General features: G+C 40.7%; 1 protein-coding gene across 1 annotated transcript in view; it reads right to left on the bottom strand.

Moving 5' to 3' along the window:
• Positions 1 to 25,707, bottom strand: part of LOC134541499 (uncharacterized) — an 88,959-nt gene extending 63,252 nt beyond the window's left edge. Inside the window, exon 1 of the mRNA XM_063384993.1 lies at positions 25,642 to 25,707. Coding sequence (XP_063241063.1) covers positions 25,642 to 25,671 — 30 coding nt within the window. The 5' untranslated portion in view covers positions 25,672 to 25,707. The remainder of the gene's footprint in view (positions 1 to 25,641) is intronic.
• Positions 25,708 to 26,164: the final 457 nt, after the last annotated feature.

The following is a 26,164-nucleotide window of genomic DNA, read 5'->3' as shown; positions in this document are numbered from 1 at the left end:
GCAGCACATTTGGAAGCACCGTCATCGAAAAGGCAGCACATTTGGAAGCACCGACAACGTAAAGGCAGCACATTTGGAAGCACCGACAACGTAAAGGCAGCACATTTGGAAGCACAGACAACGAAAAGGCAGCACATTTGGAAGCACCGACTACGAAAAGGCAGCACATTTGGAAGCACCGACTACGAAAAGGCAGCACATTTGGAAGCACCGACAACGAAAAGGCAGCACATTTGGAAGCACCGACAACGTAAAGGCAGCACATTTGGAAGCACCGACAACGAAAAGGCAGCACATTTGGAAGCACCGACAACGAAATAGCAGCACATTTGGAAGCACCGACAACGAAAAGGCAGCACATTTGGAAGCACCGCCAACGAAAAGGCAGCACATTTTGGATGGATCATCGAATAAGGAAGCACATTTGGAAGCTCCATCAACTAAAAAAGGCAAAAAGGAAGCACAAGTTACGAGATCTAAGTCTTAGTAAGAAATCATAATACAAGAAATAAAAACATTACATTCTTATAATTTAAATTATTTATTTTATTGCTTTACATTATACAAATGCAATAAAACAAGTCAATATTGTATGTAGCCAGCATTCCTCAGTTCCTTGAGTATGAAGGATATTTCTTTGATGCACGAATAGTTTCCTGCACAAAGCGAACCATGTAGAAGTCTTAGCCGGTCAACCAATATGTTTGGATCTTTCCATGATGTGTAATCATTCTCTTCTACCACCATCTTCCTTGCACCTTTATAATAAATATTATGATCTCTGGTGTCTTCCGTTTTACCACCAACCTCAGGGTAACTTTCATGTTTGAGACGGTGATCATCACAAGCTTGATCAGATTTATTTAATATATCACGTCGTTTCCATCGTTTCGGTCTCAGGACACCGCCACATTCTTCGATCTTGGCAGCTTTATGTGTTTCATCATAGTCTATGTCTTTGTCAACAGCCTCAGAGTCACTGTAACAATCACCGTAGAAGGAATCGTCTTCACCCAATTTACCGTAATAATTCGATGTTGATGATGTTGAAGTGTCTTCATCGTCTTCATGCTTCCTTTTTAGGAGTCCATCATTTTTACAAAGTAGGAAAGATCTACTTGAATTCGGCTGGAATATATTCTCACTTTTCACGTTAAGGATTCTTTCATTGTCTTCATTCTTCCGTAAATCATCAACCTTCTTCAATTTAAGTTCTTTGTCGAGATCGGAAGAGCCAAGAAAATTATTGTCGTAATGCAGATCACTCTTCCTTAGGCTAGTAGATTCATCGTTGTCCTCTAGCTTGTACGCAGGCTTGGCGCTACAAGTTCTGCCATGTCTTTTTAGGCTCTCTCTCCGCGTAAACGACTTGCTACATCGAACACAACTTATCATATTGCGCAGTGGATTTTTAACACAGTCATTCTTCTCGTGTTGTCTTTTATTCTTTCTCAAGATAAACTCTTTACTGCAAAACTTACACCTATGTTCTTTCGATACAGCGTCAGATCCCAAATCGGAATTCATATTAGTTACTGAGACTAATGCCAGATACCAATTGAGTGTTTTAAATTAGATTCAATACTTAAATAGAAATTTTTTCATATTTCATCAGCGAGAATTATTATATCTCATGCAAAAGTACTTTATGCATGTAGTTCTGCTTTTCAACAACAGATGTCGCCACATGTTGCTTGCAGGTAAATAATATTTAGTTATTTTATGCAGGATGCGGGATGCTCACTAACGATCGCAAAAGAAGGATGGCTTCGTTAGACTCCAAGGAAAAGGAAGTTCGTCTTGCATGTTGGTGCTCCACAGATGTCTCATGGCGTAATATTAATTTGACTGAGTAATGATATTTGTTAATTCCACCTGATAAAAATATTGCAAGTTTTGATTTAGTAGCAGAAATTATCGAATTAAATGTAACTCCAAATAAAATGACATGTCTCATTAGAACAAAAAAAAATCCATGCAGAGAGCGGTTTCTCAGAATAGTCAGAAACACTTGAAGAAACCACAGGAATGATTGCAAGAACATGGGAAAAACCATCAAAATATTGTCAAGAATAATCTGGCTTGTACAAGAACTCTATCTTTGCTCAACAATGATAAGTTTACAAGCTAGCAGAAACTGTTTATGCATTTTTTTAATTTTTTTTTAATTTTTTATTAATTTGTTTTTATTCTTAAATATTTTTTCTTGTAATTTTATGATATCAAAGAAAACATGTGGTGGTTTTCTCTATGTGCTTCCGATTAATCTGGTCAATATTATGAAGGTTTTCTCCGTGTGCTTCCGATTATTATTGTTAATATTATGGTGGTTTTCTCAGTGTGCTCCTGATAATATTGACCAGATTAATCGGAAGCACACACAGAAAACCACCACATGTTTTCTTTGATATCATAAAATTACAAGAAAAAATATTTAAAAATAAAAATAAATTAATAAAAATTTAAAAAAATAAAAAAAATGCATAAACAGTTTCTGCTAGCTTGTAAACTTATCATTGTTGAGCAAAGATAGAGTTCTTGTACAAGCCAGATTATTCTTGACAATATTTTGATTGTTTTTCCCGTGTTCTTGCAATCATTCCTGTGGTTTCTTCAAGTGTTTCTGACTATTCTGAGAAACCGCTCTCTGCATGGATTTTTTTTTGTTCTAATGAGACATGTCATTTTATTTGGAGTTACATTTAATTCGATAATTTCTGCTACTAAATCAAAACTTGCAATATTTTTATCAGGTGGAATTAACAAATATCATTACTCAGTCAAATTAATATTACGCCATGAGACATCTGTGGAGCACCAACATGCAAGACGAACTTCCTTTTCCTTGGAGTCTAACGAAGCCATCCTTCTTTTGCGATCGTTAGTGAGCATCCCGCATCCCGCATAAAATAACTAAATATTATTTACCTGCAAGCAACATGTGGCGACATCTGTTGTTGAAAAGCAGAACTACATGCATAAAGTACTTTTGCATGAGATATATTAATTCTCGCTGATGAAATATGAAAAAATTTCTATTTAAGTATTGAATCTAATTTAAAACACTCAATTGGTATCTGGCATTAGTCTCAGTAACTAATATGAATTCCGATTTGGGATCTGACGCTGTATCGAAAGAACATAGGTGTAAGTTTTGCAGTAAAGAGTTTATCTTGAGAAAGAATAAAAGACAACACGAGAAGAATGACTGTGTTAAAAATCCACTGCGCAATATGATAAGTTGTGTTCGATGTAGCAAGTCGTTTACGCGGAGAGAGAGCCTAAAAAGACATGGCAGAACTTGTAGCGCCAAGCCTGCGTACAAGCTAGAGGACAACGATGAATCTACTAGCCTAAGGAAGAGTGATCTGCATTACGAAAATAATTTTCTTGGCTCTTCCGATCTCGACAAAGAACTTAAATTGAAGAAGGTTGATGATTTACGGTAAATGAAGACAATGGAAGAATCCTTAACGTGAAAAGTGAGAATATATTCCAGCCGAATTCAAGTAGATCTTTCCTACTTTGTAAAAATGATGGACTCCTAAAAAGGAAGCATGAAGACGATGAAGACACTTCAACATCATCAACATCGAATTATTACGGTAAATTGGGTGAAGACGATTCCTTCTAAGGTGATTGTTACAGTGACTCTGAGGCTGTTGACAAAGACATAGACTATGATGAAGCACCTAAAGCTGCCAAGATCGAAGAATGTGGCGGTGTCCTGAGACCGAAACGATGGAAACGACGTGATATATTAAATAAATCTGATCAAGCTTGTGATGATCACCGTCTCAAACATGAAAGTTACCCTGAGGTTGGTGGTAAAACGGAAGACACCAGAGATCATAATATTTATTATAAAGGTGCAAGGAAGATGGTGGTAGAAAAGAATGATTACACATCATGGAAAGATCCAAACATATTGGCTGACCGGCTAAGACTTCTACATGGTTCGCTTTGTGCAGGAAACTATTCGTGCATCAAAGAAATATCCTTCATACTCAAGGAACTGAGGAATGCTGGCTAAATACAATATTGACTTTTTTTTACTTGCATTTGTATAATGTAAAGCAATAAAATAAATAATTTAAATTATAAGAATGTAATGTTTTTATTTCTTGTATAATGATTTCTTACTAAGACTTAGATCTCGTAACTTGTGCTTCCTTTTTGCCTTTTTTAGTTGATGGAGCTTCCAAATGTGCTTCCTTATTCGATGATGCATCCAAAATGTGCTGCCTTTTCGTTGGCGGTGCTTCCAAATGTGCTGCCTTTTAGTTGTCGGTGCTTCCAAATGTGCTGCCTTTTCGTTGTCGGTGCTTCCAAATGTGCTGCCTTTTCGTTGTCGGTGCTTCCAAATGTGCTGCCTTTTCGTTGTCGGTGCTTCCAAATGTGCTGCCTTTTTGTAGTCGGTGCTTCCAAATGTGCTGCCTTTTTGTAGTCAGTGCTTCCAAATGTGCTGCCTTTTCGTAGTCGGTGCTTCCAAATGTGCTGTCTTTTCGTTGTCGGTGCTTCCAAATGTGCTGCCTTTACGTTGTCGGTGCTTCCAAATGTGCTGCCTTTTCTATGACGGTGCTTCCAAATGTGCTGCCTTTTCGTAGTCGGTGCTTCCAAATGTGCTGCATTTACGTTGTCGGTGCTTCCAAATGTGCTGCCTTTACGTTGTCAGTGCTTCCAAATGTGCTGCCTTTACGTTGTCGGTGCTTCCAAATGTGCTGCCTTTTCGTTGTCGGTGCTACCAAATGTGCTGCCTTTTCGTAGTCGGTGCTTCCAAATGTGCTGCCTTTTCGTTGTCGGTGCTTCCAAATGTGCTGCCTTTACGTTGTCGGTGCTTCCAAATGTGCTGCCTTTACGTTGTCGGTGCTTCCAAATGTGCTGCCTTTTCGATGACGGTGCTTCCAAATGTGCTGCCTTTTCGTAGTCGGTGCTTCCAAATGTGCTGCCTTTACGTTGTCGGTGCTTCCAAATGTGCTGCCTTTACGTTGTCGGTGCTTCCAAATGTGCTGCCTTTACGTTGTCGGTGCTTCCAAATGTGCTGCCTTTACGATGACGGTGCTTCCAAATGTGCTGCCTTTTCGTAGTCGGTGCTTCCAATTGTGCTGCCTTTACGTTGTCGGTGCTTCCAAATGTGCTGCCTTTACGTTGTCGGTGCTTCCAAATGTGCTGCCTTTTCGATGACGTTGCTTCCAAATGTGCTGCCTTTTCGTAGTCGGTGCTTCCAAATGTGCTGCCTTTACGTTGTCGGTGCTTCCAAATGTGCTGCCTTTTCGTTGTCGGTGCTTCCAAATGTGCTGCCTTTTTGTTGTCGGTGCTTCCAAATGTGCTGCCTTTTCGATGACGGTGCTGCCTTTTCTTTGTCGGTGCTTCCAAATGTGCTGTCTTTTCGTTGTCGGTGCTTCCAAATGTGCTGCCTTTTCGTTGATGGTCCTTCCTTTTTTTAATGTTGTTTTGACTCTAGTATTATTGTAAATGATTCTTGATTTGACTAGCGTATTATTCCATCCGGTGCATGTATATAAGCGAGTCCTAGACAGCAGGTCGCTCAGTTTGTTACTGACGTCGTCGGTGTAAGGATCACCTAGATTATTTCATCTGGTGCGTAAGTCGCGTAATTACCTGTTCTTGAGAACTCGATGATATCTTTACCGACTTTAACTCCGAACTCGATGGACGTTGTACCATCGTTTACGGGAACCTTGACGTCAGCGACGACAATGGTGGAGCAGATCTCGTTGGCAACGACGACGACGTCAACATTGGAGGAGATTTCAACAGATGTGATACCACCAGCAGAAGATAGCTTAATGACTACTGAGCTGGATGTGCAGGAAACCACGACGATCGACGATACGACCTCGATGGAGACTTCAATGGATGCTGATTTGACAACTAGCGAACATCGGTGCTATCACTGCGACAAGATTTTCTCAAACAGCAGCAATGCTCGGCGACACGTGAGGAGCGAATGAATCAAGAACCTATATCGTAAAATGTTTGTTTGTGAGAAATGTCATAAGCAGTTTGCCAGAAAAGATAATATGAAAACGCACATGAAGGAATGCAAAGGTCCTGCTGTGCGGCAGAAAGTAAAGGTTTCGTCGCAACAACGATGCATCGATTTGCATAAGAGAATGCCTGGAAATGGTACTACTGTTGCAACGCCTGTATCTGGATCGGGTCTGAAAGGATCGTCTTCATCACCATGGTATCCTTGCAGCTACTGTGATACGTAGTTCGCATTTTCCCATGATGTACGAAGACATGAGCGGAGCAAATGCACGAAGAATCCATCTCGGATGAAGTTTCGATGTGATGAGTGCCTTAAATGGTTTACTCGAATTGACAGTTTGCGACATCATGCGAAAAAATGTAAAGGTGGAGTCTGTGCTCCTACTGCTGAACTACCTGCCGACATTTCGACTCCTCGCTTTAGATTGGAGACACGAAAGCGTACAACCAAAAAAAACCGATGTGCAGCAACCGATTGGTATGACGTCTGAACAGGAAAATAATCCTAAGACTGTGTTCGGAGCATTACAAGTGAACGATAATGGCTTCTACTTGGCGCAGTCTGCATTTCGTGAAACGTTGAAAGACTACTATTATTTAAATACGTTCGGTGAGTCGAAGGACATTTGTAATTTTCTTGACGATATCAGACAGAAGATAATCAATCAGCTTACTGATGATGTAGCAACAAACGGACCTTTGAAATATAACTTGTGGTTGGTCTGTATATATGGAAAGCCATATCCGTTCGATGACAAAGTGAAGAAGTGTGCATTCAAGACATCGGCTGCAGTAATTTACAGTTCTAACGATGTGAAGCAAACTGTTAAAAACGGTATTCATAAACTCTGTCAAGAAGAGGTGGACTATGTCTGTAATGGTTCTGGCTGGACTCTGTCTGGTATAAACCGATTGGAGCTAAGAATTAGTCATTTCACACCGCTGCGGAACTAAATGATTATAAGATTGCTGGCTTTCGCAAATTATCCTGTAGTAGAATAGAAATTATGTAATAAATATTATGTTTGTAAAAGAACTTGCGGTGTTTAATTCCTCGAACCTGTTACTATTATGTTAAATTGATGTTATATTTAATTTTTTTTTGCATCGTCCTAGATCGTACCAAGGACCTTAGTCGACCTAATTGATCAGTATATAGATTACAAATTTATTTAATGAATTTTGGAATTTTTCCCGAATTTCTAGCTAAATAATTATGGATTTCAAGATGGCGGCCAAATGACAAGATGTCGGGTGTCACAGCAATAATAAATGATTACTGCACTCTAGCGGATAAGAATTAAACTAACATGGCGTCAGCGCACTCTCGCCGACGATACACTGATGATGGCTTCCAGCAGACGAGGACAAGATGGCGGACATGACGTCATACTACCTGACGATATATATATATATATATGCTTTGAAAAAAAAAGTGGAGGGAGCCAGTATGCCCGCAGCCACCGCGGGGGAAGGATCGGTCGCCATTTTTATTTTTTTTGCACTCGTCGGGTTTGAACCGAGGACTCCGAGCTCCGTGTCGTAAATGTTTGTTTTTTAACTATTTTATTAAAAATTTTATTATTTAATTTTTTTTATAATTTTTAAATTTTTTTCATTAAAATCGGATAATAAATTTAAAGATGGCGGCCGTAACGGAAATTGCAACGGTGACGTCATAATTCAAAATGGCGGATAACACAATGCCGGAATGTTCGAGAAAACGAAATGACGTCATCCAAGATGGTGGATCCAAGATGGCCGTCGGGGTCAAGGTCAAAGGTCAAGGTCACATCCTGATAGAGGCTTAACTGAGGCTTGAGTTAAGGATGCTTAAGCCTCTATCAGGACATTTCTAGCCGCTGGGATTTTTAAGGACTAAAACGGGAAATTTTCCCTCGAAACGGGAATTGTTCCCTCGAAAACGGGAAATTTTTTCTTAAAACGGGAAATTTTGAGTCATTTTTGAGGAATTTTGAGGAATTTTTGCCGCCGTGACGTCACAAATCCAAGATGGTGGACGCCGGCACCGGCACCACCGCCTGGCGCCTGTTTCCGGAGCCTCTATTATATACTACTGTGGTGATGCTGGCCCAGATAGTGAATGTTTTTTTATAATTAGCGCAATATCTAGCCAGTGTCCTATATGGTATACCGAAATCTTGAGCTGCTCCCCTTATTGAACGGTTCGTTTTTTTTACAGCAAGTAAAGCTGCTTCTATTGTTTCAGCTGACACTTGGCCCTGGTAGTCGTCTTCTTGTATGTGCGCACCATTGTGAAATTTTAGGAACAAGCAAACAGTTATTTTTAGTATTCATACTCAGTTTTTGCAAGCAATATTGAATAGACTAGTTGTAAAATATAGCAAATATATTATAAATAATAAAAAATGATATTATTATTAATATTGCATAAACATTATCGGGATATAAAAATGGGCTGTTAATAATTTTTTCAGTTATGGGGCACGTTGGCACAGTGTGCCAACCTACCCCTTATTCATTGTGCCAATGTGCCCCATTCCTTGGTTACTTCTTTACATTACCCTCAATAAATCAACATAACAAAACTAACTCTTCTTGATAGCTAAAATCAAACCTTAAACAGTTGTCTTTAAGATGAATACATTATATACAAAAAATTACATTATATATACAATGCTATTTAGGATTTTAATTTAAAACACAATTTTACTTACATGTTCAATAAACACAAAAAGTTCTCTCTTCCGCTGAAAAACTCACAATTTTCAGTACCGTAAAAGAGGGACAAGACGCTCGACTGACGCACCTCGCGTAGTAATGGTGGTGCTTTACTGCGTCTGTTTCGAGAACTACAGCGACTGTGCCAACGTGCCCCTGATGCCAACCTGCCGCGGTCTCCCCTACTGTAATTACCATTACAATTTTCCGTTCAATATGTCAAATGTTTCATTCCGCCAATAATAAGGTACACGTTAATTTAATTTATTTTTTGCAATTTAAAATGTTGCCTCTATGTGGAGCGGGGATAACGGTGAGGACCATGTGACTGACGAGTCCCGGGCCGCACGCCGCGCGGGGTTCTGCCGTCCTCAGGGCGACCTCTATGGGGGGCGGGGATAGCGGCGAGGACCATGTGACTGACGAGTCCCGAGCCGCACGCCGCGCGGGGGCCTGCCGTCCTCAGGGTGACCTCTATGGGGGGCGGGGATAGCGGCGAGGACCATGTGACTGACGAGTCCCGGGCCGCACGCCGCGCGGGGGCCTGCCGTCCTCAGGGCGACCTCTATGGGGAGCGGGGATAACGGTGAGGACCATGTGACTGACGAGTCCCGAGCCGCACGCCGCACGGGGGCCTGCCGCCCTCAGGGCGACCTCTATGGGGGGCGGGGATAGCGGCGAGGACCATGTGACTGACGAGTCCCGGGCCGCACGCCGCGCGGGGGCCTGCCGTCCTCAGGGTGACCTCTATGGGGAGCGGGGATAGCGGCGAGGACCATGTGACTGACGAGTCCCGGGCCGCACGCCGCGCGGGGGCCTGCCGTCCTCAGGGTGACCTCTATGGGGAGCGGGGATAACGGCGAGGACCATGTGACTGACGAGTCCCGAGCCGCACGCCGCGCGGGGGCCTGCCGTCCTCAGGGCGACCTCTATGGGGGGCGGGGATAGCGGCGAGGACCATGTGACTGACGAGTCCCGGGCCGCACGCCGCGCGGGGGCCTGCCGTCCTCAGGGTGACCTCTATGGGGAGCGGGGATAGCGGCGAGGACCATGTGACTGACGAGTCCCGGGCCGCACGCCGCGCGGGGGCCTGCCGTCCTCAGGGTGACCTCTATGGGGAGCGGGGATAACGGCGAGGACCATGTGACTGACGAGTCCCGAGCCGCACGCCGCGCGGGGGCCTGCCGTCCTCAGGGCGACCTCTATGGGGGGCGGGGATAGCGGCGAGGACCATGTGACTGACGAGTCCCGGGCCGCACGCCGCGCGGGGGCCTGCCGTCCTCAGGGTGACCTCTATGGGGAGCGGGGATAGCGGCGAGGACCATGTGACTGACGAGTCCCGGGCCGCACGCCGCGCGGGGGCCTGCCGTCCTCAGGGCGACCTCTATGGGGGGCGGGGATAGCGGCGAGGACCATGTGACTGACGAGTCCCGAGCCGCACGCCGCGCGGGGGCCTGCCGTCCTCAGGGCGACCTCTATGGGGGGCGGGGATAGCGGCGAGGACCATGTGACTGACGAGTCCCGGGCCGCACGCCGCGCGGGGGCCTGCCGTCCTCAGGGCGACCTCTATGGGGGGCGGGGATAGCGGCGAGGACCATGTGACTGACGAGTCCCGGGCCGCACGCCGCGCGGGGGCCTGCCGTCCTCAGGGCGACCTCTATGGGGGGCGGGGATAGCGGCGAGGACCATGTGACTGACGAGTCCCGGGCCGCACGCCGCGCGGGGGCCTGCCGTCCTCAGGGCGACCTCTATGGGGGGCGGGGTTGTGCGCGTGGGAGGACCACGATGCCGCGTGGCCAGGCTGCAATACTCGGGCAGAGCGGGCCTGCGGTCCACAAATACATTTGCACACTCCCGAAAATGGAGATAGAGATTGTCAGGTGACGGCTTGCTGTGACGTAGTTCAAGTCAATTTTTAACCTCACCATCGCCATACTGTTCCGCCCAAACCATTGCGGAAATGGTGTTTGGTAACGTCTGTGATGGTTAGTAAGTTTGAATTACAATCACCAACGTTAAAGACACTTTCATAAAAAAGTAATTTTAAATCGTTGCTACAATTCTAAAACAACATTCAGCCAATGGTTTAGGCGTCTAACTCACATGGCGCAGCAATTAACTTGAGATAAAAAAGTTTTCAAATTCTAACTTTTCAACCATGCAGATGTGACCCCGGTTCCCCCCCCCCCCCTCCTTGCAGAATGTGACCGAATACTTTCCTTCATTAACTTCGTTTTTTTTAATTTGATTAATAACACGCGGTTTAAAAGCGCGACATAAAGGTATCAGTTTGAAATAACAAGGATACTCAAGCCATCAAAGCGAGAAAAATACTGATTTGAAAATTGCAGCAAGTAAGCCTATAATCGTTGTGTTACATGATGCCTGTCATTACTGATGCCAGCTGCTTGCAAGCACGGCGGGGTGCACGCTTCACCACACAGGCGAATGTCATGAGAGTTGGTTACTCGCGGAGTTCAGGAAGGCCCGAGTATATTCGGGCGTGTGCGCAGAGATTAGGGAGTGGTAGGCTTAACTCCCGGGCTGAGCGACAGAACGTGATGGCGTCTCTAGCGCGCATGCGCAGGCGCTTGGCCACGCCCCTCTCGCTCTTCGTGGGTTTCCTGGTGGGCGAATAACACGACAACATGTTTACAACTTTCCCCGTGTCAAACATCTGAGACCACCTTAGCCCAGAGGTTGGCAGTCTGTTGAGAGAAATAAGCTAAATATTGAGTAAACAGATTCTCCAATTTTCTAGAGAGCCGCAACGTGTAGATTCTCAGTATATGTATGGAATTTTAAGACGAATAAAAAAAAAAGAGAGGAAATCAAAATATTGTATTCACAAATTCAACACAAAGTCTTAAAAAAATAGATGAAAAAATAGGTAAATGTACAAAAAATATATGGTTGTCATTAGTACAGCTATACAGATAAAACAAGAAAACAAGATTATATAAATTAATTATTAAAATATAAATACACGGGCGAGAGCGGTGTTAGTGGTTGGAGCCGTGTGTTGAGGACGAGCCTTGTGACCGGGCCGTCTGACTGTGTGCCGTGGCAGCAGTGAGCTGCAGAGCCTGTGTGCTGTGCAGAGAGCCGTGGTCTGCCGACCCTGCCTTAGCCCAAACAATCAACCAGCAAATATGGTTTCCTTTAACACGTGCAAAAACCATCTTGATAGCATAATTCCTCTTCATCTATTAAACAACCGGTTAACAAAACTATTTTTGCAATTAATTTTATGGCACCAAGACCAAGCTGTAATAGAATTCGAGTGGAACGTTATTCACAAGTCTTGTCTCATCTGAACACACGGTAAGCTGATATCGCAAAGTGCGTACACAGGTGTCAGATGATACATTCTAATTGTCTGACAAGTAGGCTATGATCATTACACACGTCACCATGTCAGACGTCAGTAACGAAACACATGATAAATTGAACCTCAATATTAAGGTAGTTACGTTGCATGGTTAAGTAAAAATTTACAAACCCTTACTGCAGGGTAGACACTCACTATGTACAAAAACTGCTCGAAGGTTTGACCACAAGCGTCAGTACAGACATTGACTGACGCTCGAGCCAGGATTATATCCATTGGACGAGATCTGGAGTTTCTACCTTGACTTATAGAATTAGGGAAACAGCTACACCTTTCTAGCGAGCACCAATGTATCTGACAAATTCAAATTTAAGTTCCTTGCAAATACGTGTGGGCACTTGGTGCTACATTAAATCAAGAATATTGACGGAAAAGACTAATAATCCGTGTAATGTAGAATTACTTGGTGGGATCTAAATATCTCCATTCTGTGTAGCAGGAATAATGATAGAAGCAAGTTATCCACAACCACTCCACAATTAACGTTAGAGTTTGATCTCACAGGTAAACTGACAATGTGGCTTCCTGGGTTTTCTTGCACCTGCTGTGTTCTGCTTGCTGTCTGCGGTGCTGTATCGGTGTGTCGCCCTACAGTGTGTGCAGTACCAGTTGCTTGACTGGCACGCTGTTCCACGCATTTCACTTTCCTGACCATCTTCCAACATGTATGCGTTGAGTGTTTCAATACATTTTCAAAAAAATGTCACTAATAATCAATAGCAGCTTGTTTATATATATATATATATATATATATATATATATATATATATATATATATATATATATTGTCGCGGGTTGAAATTTTGCAGGGTTGTTGAAATCAAATTTAGGGACTTTACTGACGGGACTCTGGGCTGGCTGCTCTGTTCACTCGTCAGCGCAAGTGGCGTGACCATGTAATTGGGGCACGGGGCCGGCGCGGCGCGCTGCGGGCTTGCAGAATTTTGTTTGTTTGTTTGGCCGCGCGCTGGCGCAGCCACGGGCCGCAGTTACTGGGGCGCGCTGTCGTAACAAGCCGCGCGGTGTGGCCTGCACATTGGGGTAGAGGGGGGGTAGTCTTCCCAGGTGTTCTAGTTAGTTGTTTAGTAAATTTGACTTCAATAACGAGCTTTTGTTATGGTAGGCGCGGCAGGGCGCGCGAATTTAAGCGCAAGTGAGTGGTGACTCGGGGCTCACTCAGGCGGAGGCTATGCGTCTCACCTGTGGTCACGAGTTGTTAGTTCGTTCGTGATGTAGGAATTCAGGCTTTCGGGCGGAAGCTATGGTCGACGCCAGAGGCCACGAGTCGTTTAATTTAAGTTAGGTCATAATGTAGTCGTCAAGCTTTCGGGCGGAGGCTATGGCCCTCGTCAGGGGTCACGCGTCATAGTTTTTAAAATGTAATGTTCGTTCGGGATTTCAAGGGCAGGAGAGGCCCCTACGTTATTTTTTTAAAGTAATCGATCAAGAAAGGCTTTTCGGAAAATGTGAGTATGGACTTATCTTTGTTTTAATTTTAAGTATTAATTATGATTTGAGGTATTCGGAAGGACTAGGGAAGTGTTTAGTGAAGTTCTCTCATTCTCTCTCTTGTAAGGTCGTTCAATCGTTAAGGAAGTAAAGAGATTATTGTTTTAAATTGTAATCCCGCTATTTAAATGTTCTTTAAAATGATGTTGAGTATTTGACTTTAAGAATAAAATAATTTTAATTAAGTATTATGTTATTTTGCAAAATCTCCTTAGTTCAGCTCTCACCAGACATCCTGTACGGGATGACGAACCTATGATCCTAGGTACAGTAAAGTATTTTATGAAGTTAAGACTAGTTGATGCCAAGCGAGTTGTTTCTATGTAAAGAGCTACGATTCTCTCCCCCCTCTGAAAGTGGATCGTGACAGAAATGGTGGTGGCACCGGCTAGGTGCACGTGACAGAAATGGCGGTGGCACCGGCTAGGTGCACGTGATAGAAAGGGTAGAGTTCGCCGGATAGGTTCTATTTCTGGAGAGAGAGAGAGGTAGATTTTTATGTTTATTATTAAGTTAGTTTCAGCTTCTGATAGCAGGTTATTAAGAGTTTACTTGAGGAGAGGATTACGGAATTTAATCTAAGTGGAGGAAGTCTTTGAGATTTTTTTTTGACGTAACAGATGTTTATTTGAGTATACTTGTAAGGATAAAGTTTATAGTGATAAGTTGTTTTAAGTCGTTGAGTTTATCAGGGATTTTTACGTGAGGAGAATACGTTATAATTTAAATGATTAATAGAGATAATGCAAGTGGTTTAATTTAATTGAAATTAATTTTAAGATTGTAGGTTAAGAGAGTTAAAATTTAAAATAAAGTTTTTTGTCGTAAATAGGAATTATTTTCAAGAGAAGTTTGTTTTGTTTTCGTGCGCGTAGGAGACGAGACGTACGAATTAAATCAGTCGAGGGAAGGATAAACGTTAGAAAGGAATTAAAGAGAAAACGAGAGTTTATGTAAAAGAGAGTTATAGAATTTATAGTGATGTTTTGTTTTAATTAGAAAAATGTTGAGAGTTGTTTCAGAACGACACGTCAGTGGACGTGGCAGAATGAACACGTGACGGGGAGGTGCTGAGACCTAGCGGAGAACGGAGGAACCGCAAGCGAGGGTTGGCGCACCTGATGGAATTCGGTGACGTCACGGGCTCATACGGAGACGTGGACAGGCCGTGACCTTGTTTTGATCAGCTGTACGGTAACTTAGCGATAAGAAAATAGACTATTGGTTAAATACATTTAAATTTAAGTGTGTTTTAGGAGAAGAGGAACTTTCAGTATGTAAGTAATTTAATTTAAGAAGTGTATGATGTATAGGCTAGAAGTGTTTCGTTGTAAGTTGTTTATGTTTTTGTTAGTTAAATTCTACCTCGGTTTTAAAAATATTTTTTTGGGATTTGTAAACATTATTAAGGAGGTACACTATAAAATCGATAAGCATTGAGAAAACTGGGAAGGCTAGATTTTGTGTGTAGAGGGAATTTACTCCAAAAGAACAGAGAGACAAAATTAATGTTTTCATTAGGGCGAGGGACCCTAAGGTGAGGCGTTGTGTCCCTGGGAAGAAAGGGAATTGTAGCGCAGACCATAGGAGATGGGCTGACTACGGAATTAAGGGTCAGGAGAATCCTGAGAGTTGTGAGTAGTTTGGGGCAGGAGTTCCCCATGGTAGTACCGAAGTGGCTATCCTGTATGGGATAGGGTACCATTTCAATGAAGTTTGTTGGTGGGGTTAGAGTCCCTTGCTGTGTAGTGGGCCTATAGCAGATAGGCACTACAGTGAAATTTTTGGTTATTTTGTGAGGTAAATTCCCTGGAGGTTAAGTAAGATTGGATTCAGTTAGGAAGGAGGGAAATGAGAAACATTGCTGTAGAGAGTTAGTGTACTTGCCTAATGTGAAATTGAATTTTACTAAATTAATTTAGGAGAAAGTTTTGTTCGGTAAATAAATAATAATGGAAGATAGCTAGATAATTAATTAATTTTTTTTGAGTAAGGTGTTTTAAGTAATGAAATAAAATAATGTGAAGAAGTTTGAATAATTGGGGAGGAATTTCTTTAAGAGTTTAGATAATTGTTTTTGAATTTATTGAGATATTCAGCCAGTGGAGTTTGAGTATGAGAGATACAGTGAGATCTCAAGGAAATTGGTTGTTTATTAATTAGGACGAATGAGATTTTATGATTTAGAGTCAGTAAGCATAGTTAAATTTACGACATAATATTTGTTGACAGTTTACAGTTATTAAGGAGAAAACAGAGTAATCTATTTATTTTTATTTTAAGGGTTTGAAGATAAGATTATGAATTTTTTTTTTGAAAGTTTCTTGGGCATGTTTGAATAATTTTTATTTGGATTTTAAGAAATTACAGAGAAAATTTAATTGATTTACATTAGTTTGGAAGTATGGAGGTTTAATGTTCGATTAGCCCTAACTTGATGGTCGGATCCCAAAAGAATGCCGTAAAACCGATAGCCAATTGAGAGGAATGCGGTAGGCGCTTGTGTAGAGAGGGGTTGTGGGAAAACTCCTTGGGACTGATGGCAGATCAGGGGCCCTAAATAGTGTGTGATGCTGTAAAACCAGTGCAGAGAAAGCCTGGTATGCTTAAATTTTTGGGCACAGGTTATGTAAACCTGGGGTTCCATGGGATTTAGTCATGTTAGCTGCTGTGGGACATTAAGATTTCCAGGCTCCATAGTAAATTCAATGTAAATTTTTGTTTTCTTAAAATAATAAATTTGTTTTTAATTTTTTTGAGATATTTGATTTGTAACAGTGAATACAGACCCCGAGGAATAAGAGTCATGCTGTGAGAGGAGAAGGTGGTAGGCCTAAAAGGGTACAGGCACCACAGAGGTTATGTGCATTGCATAATTTAAATATAAGGAAACTTGAGAATTTGAAATTTTGTTGTTGGTTTGTACACCCATAAGAAGAGTATAGGCAGAATTTTTATTGTTATGAGATGTCTAATTTAATTGAAAAGAAGAAAGTTTAAAGATGCAAGGTAACATTATTATTGTAATAATTGAAAGAGATTAAGAGGTAGAGAGAAATAGGCAGTTTTTGTTTGTAAGTACTAAAGTTTACATATAGAAATTTAGTAACTAAGAATGAATAATAAGTTAAGTCTAGTGTAAAAGTTTTTTTTAAGTTTGTTAAGTTAAGAGTCACAAGTAAATTTTTTTTTAGAGAGAATGTCTTTGATAGGAAGTATTAGAAACTTATGGGAATTTTAGGGTAACATAAATAATGTAGGTAATGAATAATAAATATATGGTAGGTCTTAAGTTAAGATTAACATTTGAAGCAGAATTTAATTAAGAAGAAGGAAAATAAATAGGCCTAATGAAAAGAACAAAAAAGGATTTTATGGTAAAGCATTTTTTTTAAGTAATAAACAATGAATAATAATGTTGTTTCAGGGTAATGTGTACTAATAATACAATTTTTTTTTTAGGACCAAAGAACAGGAATTATGTAATTTAAATTAACATGTATTTTTGAAACTGTTACAGATTCCTTAAGATGAGCTGAGCAGCAGTCCAGTTTACAAGATGACAAGAGTTCGAGAGACAAGATACAAGATCACTGAAACAAGAGCCAAGACTGAAGATTCAAGAGAAGAGAAAGCTGGCAGCCATGGACTTACAAGTGGAGATTAATAAGGTCATGTAAAGTTTTATTTTTTTTTATGGAAGACAGTAACTGGAGTTTTTTTTTGTTATAAACATTATTTACAGAACTTTTTAGGTTATAGTAATGTAATGGAACTAGTGAGTTGTGGTAGCTGTCAAAAAGAACTAATACCTTAAGTTTAATTTTTAAAGTTAATTTTCTTAATTTACAGAGGGATTAGTAGTTTTTTTTAAAACCTTATTTAGGTTGGAATTTCAATACAATAGCTTATTATAAATGTGTACGAACAGTTCAAGTTCACCGTACTGATAGGTAGGTCAGATGATCTTATTGATTTTGATGATTTGTTGTTTTGAGTTGATTTTTAGGTGTTGTGAATTAGACAATGAAATAGTTTTGAAAACTTAAATTATTTCAAGCTAAGAAATAGTAAATTTAATTGTAACTCAAAGGACACCAGAATTTAATTTTTTTTTGAATTAGTAATGTTTGAAAATTTTATACTTTACCAGAAAGGTTATAAACAAACAGATCGGATGGAACAAGGATGCAGTAAATCACAATTTCATTTAGAATTATTGATTTGCTTTTGAGGTTATGAAGGAAAAGTAGCTATAATTTAAAAATTTGAATAAAAATGGTTTTTTTTTATTTGTTTGAAATAGAAAGTTTAAAAGTTAATTAGTCATGATCTAGGTGGGTGATGGGGTGGGAATTGGCCACTCTTTTTCCCTATAACCTCCCTAACATGGCCTTCTATTACATCTAACAGAAGAAAAAAAAAAGAAGAAAAAGAAGACTTAGTATTAGTTAGAATGTTTTTTTATGAAGATACCTGATGAACTTTTTTTTTATTGTTGGGAAGAATAGTAGCAAGATTAATCAGATGTTTTACTCAGAAGAAGAAGAAGATAAAGCAGTTTTATGACTCGACAAGCCAGAGATTGGTGTTTCCCCTCTGCGCTTCTATTGACTACGTTGTTTACTCTCATGGGATAGCTGGTTCGGCACCATGGAGAGAGATTGGTGGGCATTGTGGTTGCCCCCAGAAGAAAAGAAGAGTAGAAGAGGTTATGGGTGGGTCATGTGAACTGACCTTCAACCCAGTTACTTCGTGGGGACTATTTGCTGTATAGAGAAGATCAAGACTCAAGAGTTAGGGAAAATCATTGGAGGTCATGTTTCCCTTCCTTAAGTTTTTCCTATCAAATTATTTGCCTGATTAGATTATGCTAAGGGTGGGATACTTTATGTTAGCAGTTGAATTAATTAATTTTATTTTTTTGTGTGTTTGCATCCTTGCCCATCGATTGCAGTTTAGTAGTTAGTTTTGTATTTGTCAGGCGTGATGGTAATGCCTGTTGATGATGTTTCAGAATTGTAATCTGTTCGTGATGAGGATGGCACAACTCCGAAGCAGATGTGGGGAGAAGTTGTGAGCTGCCCTGGAAGCCAGTCCAGTAGCTGTTGGAGTTGAGTGGTGTTTGCTGATGGCCAGCCCAGGGAGCTACTCTTCTCGACAACACTGACTTCGAGGAGTTGCACCAACCTTCACGAGATAAGAGTTTAATTAATTGAAACACTGTAAGGACACTTAATTTTTTTTGAAGAACGAAAGAAGTATGGTAATAAACGGAAACCGAAAAAAAAAAAATAATAATAATTATCAAGAATTTGCACATTGTTTAACGAATACTGAGAAACTAAGAACATTAATTTAATTTGTAAAGAGAGCTTCACTAACAGAACAATTTTTTTTAGAATTGAGAACTCGAGCCTCTGAAGGTTCCTGTGAGAACAAACCAGATAAAAGTTTTACATTTAATTTTATGAATACTTGTTGTTTTAAAATAAATCTTATGCAGAATTTAGATGTATGTTCAGACAGCAAGGAACTAAGAAAATTATTATTTTTGTGAAATGAGGAATTTATAGTTATGGTTTAATGGAAAAAGACAATTTGTAATTTTGAGGTAGCTCGATGGGGCTCGAGCTCTGTGAGGGGAGGGTTATGTCGCGGGTTGAAATTTTGCAGGGTTGTTGAAATCAAATTTAGGGACTTTACTGACGGGACTCTGGGCTGGCTGCTCTGTTCACTCGTCAGCGCAAGTGGCGTGACCATGTAATTGGGGCACGGGGCCGGCGCGGCGCGCTGCGGGCTTGCAGAATTTTGTTTGTTTGTTTGGCCGCGCGCTGGCGCAGCCACGGGCCGCAGTTACTGGGGCGCGCTGTCGTAACAAGCCGCGCGGTGTGGCCTGCACATTGGGGTAGAGGGGGGGTAGTCTTCCCAGGTGTTCTAGTTAGTTGTTTAGTAAATTTGACTTCAATAACGAGCTTTTGTTATGGTAGGCGCGGCAGGGCGCGCGAATTTAAGCGCAAGTGAGTGGTGACTCGGGGCTCACTCAGGCGGAGGCTATGCGTCTCACCTGTGGTCACGAGTTGTTAGTTCGTTCGTGATGTAGGAATTCAGGCTTTCGGGCGGAAGCTATGGTCGACGCCAGAGGCCACGAGTCGTTTAATTTAAGTTAGGTCATAATGTAGTCGTCAAGCTTTCGGGCGGAGGCTATGGCCCTCGTCAGGGGTCACGCGTCATAGTTTTTAAAATGTAATGTTCGTTCGGGATTTCAAGGGCAGGAGAGGCCCCTACGTTATTTTTTTAAAGTAATCGATCAAGAAAGGCTTTTCGGAAAATGTGAGTATGGACTTATCTTTGTTTTAATTTTAAGTATTAATTATGATTTGAGGTATTCGGAAGGACTAGGGAAGTGTTTAGTGAAGTTCTCTCATTCTCTCTCTTGTAAGGTCGTTCAATCGTTAAGGAAGTAAAGAGATTATTGTTTTAAATTGTAATCCCGCTATTTAAATGTTCTTTAAAATGATGTTGAGTATTTGACTTTAAGAATAAAATAATTTTAATTAAGTATTATGTTATTTTGCAAAATCTCCTTAGTTCAGCTCTCACCAGACATCCTGTACGGGATGACGAACCTATGATCCTAGGTACAGTAAAGTATTTTATGAAGTTAAGACTAGTTGATGCCAAGCGAGTTGTTTCTATGTAAAGAGCTACGATTCTCTCCCCCCTCTGAAAGTGGATCGTGACAGAAATGGTGGTGGCACCGGCTAGGTGCACGTGACAATATATATATATATAATCACATCCAAAGAGGAGTGGCCAAATGTTATACCATTAGGAGAATTTATTATAGTGTCAACATGTTCTCACATGAGTAATATTTCTTTTATAAGAATCATTATACGAATAATTTTGGCTTGGATGCAATATATCTTTAATGGATATTAAATGAATTTCCTTAGTTTAACTTCGTTTTAAATCTATTTTCTCGTAAAGAATCCTTGACATGTGTTTTCACTCGTGATATAAATCTTTCTGCATATTCCTTAGCACTCACACTCACTTTATTTGCGTTTCGTAATTTAAACACTTTAATTTGAGGCAAGAATACATAACTACACAAATCAGGGACATTTGAAAATAAACTGGCATCGCTGACATCACCAGCATAAATCTGGATTGGTTTTGGTAAACCATAATAAACAGATATCCGTACGGCCGGGTCAGCGATTTACATTAGCGCCAACTCACTCTGTTTACAACTTATAGCACCAAGCTTACGTTGTTCAGAAACGAAATGTATCCAGCGTTCTGTGGAAGTTTCCCTGTTAGAGTTACTGCGGCTCTAACGCCACAGCTTGGCGCTGGAGGTGTCCCGAGGGTATACCAGTGACGTCACGAGCCAGCTCAAGAAGCGTGGGTGGGGGGGGGGGGGGAGGAACATGCGCAAGGCCTCACCTCTCCTCCTTCCAATACGCCCTCGCCCCAACAACACAACACAATATTCTCTCCGCTGGAGAGAGACGGCGCAGAACTTTCAGGTTCACATTGACCTATAGCGACTGCATTCCGAGCCCAGCGGCGCTGAATGACAGCCACGGAAGTAGCACGTGATCTGTCAGACCCGTGATGACGTCACAGCTTGGCTGTGCTGGTAACCACCGGTTGCACCCAACTATATTTACAGGTCTGACTTCGTTCGAGTATTTACAACGAGGTTTGAGACAATGTTCAATTCTTTCCACACTTATTCCAACTTGGAATATGTGTTTATGTATATACATATCAATAACGTATAATTTTCACTTGAAGACGTCAGGCCATCATAAATAAACAAGTGCATAAACATAGCAAATAAAAATTGTTTAAAAGGTCATTAATGAATCACAAAGTCAGAATTTTACCTCAGCATGAAATATTATTTGAGGCCTGAACCAATATACGGCATTTGTTACACGTAATTTCTTGATAATGAAACGTAAGTCGATGAACGTAAATGTGGGACAAAGATAGCGGACCCACGTCTAGTAACATAAACCCATAAATACCTATTGTTGTGCCAAATGAAACATTATGATGGTGAAACTACCCTGGAATATATTTATAATTATTGTGTGTTGAAGTTAGCTCGTGTATTATTGCCAACGATGCTGTTTTGTGTGTATACGAAGATATGCAAGGTATGCCTAACCTGAATTTAAACATATCCTTCTTCTATTATATATTTTTACGAGTCAATTATTAATTATTTTCGACTCTAGCACTAATTTGTATGTTTTTATTTTTATTTCATACTTGCTTGTCAATTGCTTGCATGAAAAATACTGCCCTTTCATAATTTTTGCTTTACAAATATTGTAGACTATTATCTTTTTTTTTTTTGGCCAACCATTGGGATATTTTGAGTAGAGTGTCACATGGCATGGAATAACAGAATGAAGCCAACTTTCTTTATACTACTTGCCCACACCATGCGTACCAAAAGCATCGTAGGTGTCCCGAAACTACATGCAGCGCATCAAGTGCACTAACTTTACTTCTTTTTCTTTTTAAGTTACCCCGTCTACACCAGCGCACGAAATGCATCATCCTGTTCCGAAATCACCCGAAGCGCATCAAATGAAACTAAGAAAAATTGTATAAAATAAATAACAATTAGCTTAACACACCCTGGGTTGGTTGGGTTCAGTTCGGTTAGATTATTACTATCTTGTTAAACTTAATTATAGGTAGGTTTTAAAAAGGGGAAAATTATTGCTTCGTATATTTATTACGCTCGGAATTATTTTAGAGATTTTTACGTTAAATTTCATGTCCGAGTTTCATATTACATGTTTATTTGCAACATGAGAACACATGCTGCCCGAATGGTTTTACGCCAGTATTATTAAGCTTTATTACTCGTGTCAGTAAAAAGATATCGCTGTTAAACTACAACCGAATTGTGTATGACTAGAGTTCAATCAAAATAAATATTTAAAGTTGCAAGAATAATTTTTTGTAAGATATTCCAATCACGACGTTTTTGATGATTCGCAGATAAATTAAATTGATTATACTATCTTGAAATGCAAAAACCCAGTTAACAACTAAATATGATAGGCTACCTGGTTTACAAATATCGAATGAAGTCATTAATCGGCTACTGAAATATGGAAATGCCCCGTTTTGCAGCTTGGTTCAAATTCCAAACTATATCCATGCAAGGTTCCCTTCTCGTGGGATATTGGAGTGATGTACAATATATTACGGCTGCGATGAGTAGCTGCTGCCTGCGATCCAGCACTTTACCAGTCACAAATTGAAATACTTTATTTAGTTAGAAATCTTCTTCTAACTTAAACTATTAATAAACCCCCGGTTACTACGCGGATACAATTCTATTTGCCGCGGTTTTGCAGAATTGGTGGCTGTTTGCTCATGTTTTTATCACTCATTTTGTTGATTTCCGCTGTAATTGTAACAATGTATTCAATAGGTTTACCTGGTGATTTATCAAAATATACTTGCCTTTACTCAGTAATATATTTCCGCAGCCCAGACTGTAGTTTGAACCCTCACACAGAGGAACTCGCTCTGTGAGGTAACCGCTCGACAGCTGTGCTCCCGTGCTCGGTTATAAGCGGGTCCTGCGTCGAGATGTGACGTAACATTCCTGCTTGACTTGTTTCGGCAGAATCCGGACAATCTTGCCTCAGGTCCGTGTAATTTAACGCCGCCGAGATTCGGACCGAATTGAGCAAAAGCTCTCCGCGCTAAAGAGAAAATCGATTGGAACAACCCGAATGTGTTGACGGATGAATTTCTAACACATTAGTCAGTATTATAGAGCGAGTGCCTCGCACGTCAAATATGACGCAGTATGTTCTAAATAAGGGTTTTTAAGGTGAAACCAATTATTTAAATCGTTTTATGTTTCCTTAAACAAAATTAAATCTTCTGTCGGACATGTGCTCAGGTTTTTATAGTTTTTATCCCTACCCCTTAACATTGATAAGAGCTAAATTTTAAAATCTGCTTTCCGGTCCAGTCGAATGCTGGTGAAGATTTTCAAAATAATTATGCCTTCTCATTTCTCTCTCCCCCCCCCTCTACTGTGCTGGGCAGTGATTGACGGCAAACTGTGAGTAAACACACAGAGCTGAAAAAAATTTAAAACCCTGTGGTTGTTGCATAAGAACCTAAGGTGATACTTGCCACGCGGAATATGACATGTCCACAGCTAAATGTCCTTTGGTTGCACGTATGCACATCACGCCAGGTCAGCTCCAAGCCAAGGACTTACAGCTCACTGGCTCGTCAGTCTCAGGCAAGTGTGGCTTCAGGCAGAGGTGCTGAAGCTGAGAGCACACACCTGTCTGGAGCTGGTCTCAGAGTCCGACCCAGGAGAACAATCTCAGCCAAGTGTGGCTTCAGGTAGAGGTGCTGAAGCTGAGAGCACACACCTGTCTGGAGCTGGTCTCAGAGTCCGACCCAGGAGAACAATCTCAGGCAAGTGTGGCTTCAGGCAGAGGTGCTGAAGCTGAGAGCACACACCTGCCTGGAGTTGGTCTCAGAGTCCGACCCAGGAGAGTAGAGGAAATGATCGCTTGGAATGTCAAAATCCAACATCCTTGAAGGTTCTACAGAGTACTGCAGGACCAAGAAAGATTGGGTGGACTATGATCCTTGTTAGAATAAATATTTGTGTTTTAAAGAAGAACGTTAATTTCTAAGTGGACATATTTCGGATCATGAATCCGTAGTGGTTTGCCAGACTTGAGTGCAACGAAGAACTAAAAAGTGTGCAATTTTTAGTTTGTAAGTACAGCACGTAATATAGGTAATTAATACATTGTTTGGAAAACGAGTTCCTTCCTTGGTCATAAAATTTTTGACCTTATACAAATCATAAAAACTGAAATAACTTTTAAATTTATTTCTTTGTCAATATTTTATTTAGAAAATGTGTTCTGTAAACTAAAGGAACGGCATTTTAACCCCTGATTATGCATCTATCTAAAAGTGTTTAATTTTTAAAAATGCTGGGTAATTTCAAATTTTCCTATTAAATTTTTAAAAAATCTTGCAATATTACATGACCATTAAACTACTATGATCTATTCGTCCCATTAGGAACAATCACGTCATCTATTGCATTAAGAAATCCGGAAAAACAAAGTAATTACTAGTTATACATACCTACTATTTACAAGTTGGGTGTACGACAAAATTATAATTTTAAAAAAAATTCTATCAAAAATTTAGTTGACCATGAGTATGTCAGTATTAAAAAAGAGACTTTAAAATTAAAATATTAATAAAAATAGCTAAGCGACTTCTACTGATCCAAGACGCTTGTTCTAAATAAAGAGTGTTACAACCAACATTTTATAAAAATATATATTTTTACATCATAGTGACACACAACAATACGGTTGGCCACAAAGATGTATTTATTCAGCTTAAACCAAATTTTAAAGCATTTACTGTTTATTCGATTAAACTTAATGCTGTGTACCGAATAAATACAATTTTGTGGCCATTGGTATTGTCTTGGTTCAATTATACTATCAATTGACGTGAAAAATATATTTCCTATTAAATTTTGATGCTAAAGTTTTTTAATTGTAAATTTGTTAGTAATATTCTACAAGGATGAGCATTTATCAATAGTTAAGAAACCGAATAATGATAAACATTACCGACAAGAAAATGCATCAATAAAGATTTTTAAAACTATTTTAAAAATCATAAATTATTTATCTACATAATTTTTGTCGAATGTGCATCGTTTTGAAGGAATTCTTAGTTTTTACAGGTCTAAGGATAGTGCTAGGGCGTATCAATCATTTTTCACTCAGTTTACTTTCGTGAATTATTTTTCGAATTTTGGTAGGTATGGTTCATAAATTTGAAATAAATTATTTAGTGCCATGCATTTGTTTATAAATATAGGTAATATATTACAAAAAAAAAATATGTTGCCCCTCGGGAAAGAGACGTGTACAGGTCTGTGAGCGCACCGCGCCAGAGGCCGCACTCACCGTCAGCACGGGCAGCAAGGCCGCCGTCATGTCTTCAGTCGTGGGCGAGCACTCTCTCCGCCGACACTCGACACTGCAGTGTCGCGGCGCGCGCGTCGCAGCCTCTTATAGCGCCGCCATGTTGGCGGCCTGCTACCCCCTCCACCCCCCGGCACACAGCCAGCCCGAGCACGTGAATCCTCTCAGTGCATCGGGCTGGGTTCATAGCCACGCAACCCGCAACACAGTCACAGCACGCAGGGTGCAAGACGTCACCAACCCTTTAAATAGACCCAACATCTTATAATGTCAAAAAGAGGCGAACATCTTCATCAAAAATTGTGGCTGAGGCGTCGATGGTCAGTGTTCGATGCAACACTCGCCCCAATCACATCTCACGAGAACCAAGCTGGCTTTTATTGGTTCACAGCCCTCTGCACACTACTGCTACAACCGTAACTGAGTTTCCTCGCTTCATAAGAGTGGCTCATAGCACGCCATGCGTTGCTATAAGCCGCATTCGTAAATAGTGCTGTCATCTTTG

This window comes from Bacillus rossius (genome assembly GCF_032445375.1).
Source record: "Bacillus rossius redtenbacheri isolate Brsri chromosome 4 unlocalized genomic scaffold, Brsri_v3 Brsri_v3_scf4_1, whole genome shotgun sequence".
Taxonomy (NCBI): Eukaryota; Metazoa; Arthropoda; class Insecta; order Phasmatodea; family Bacillidae; genus Bacillus; species Bacillus rossius.
Note: the sequence above shows the minus strand (reverse complement) of the source record. Positions and strands in the feature narration are given on the sequence as shown.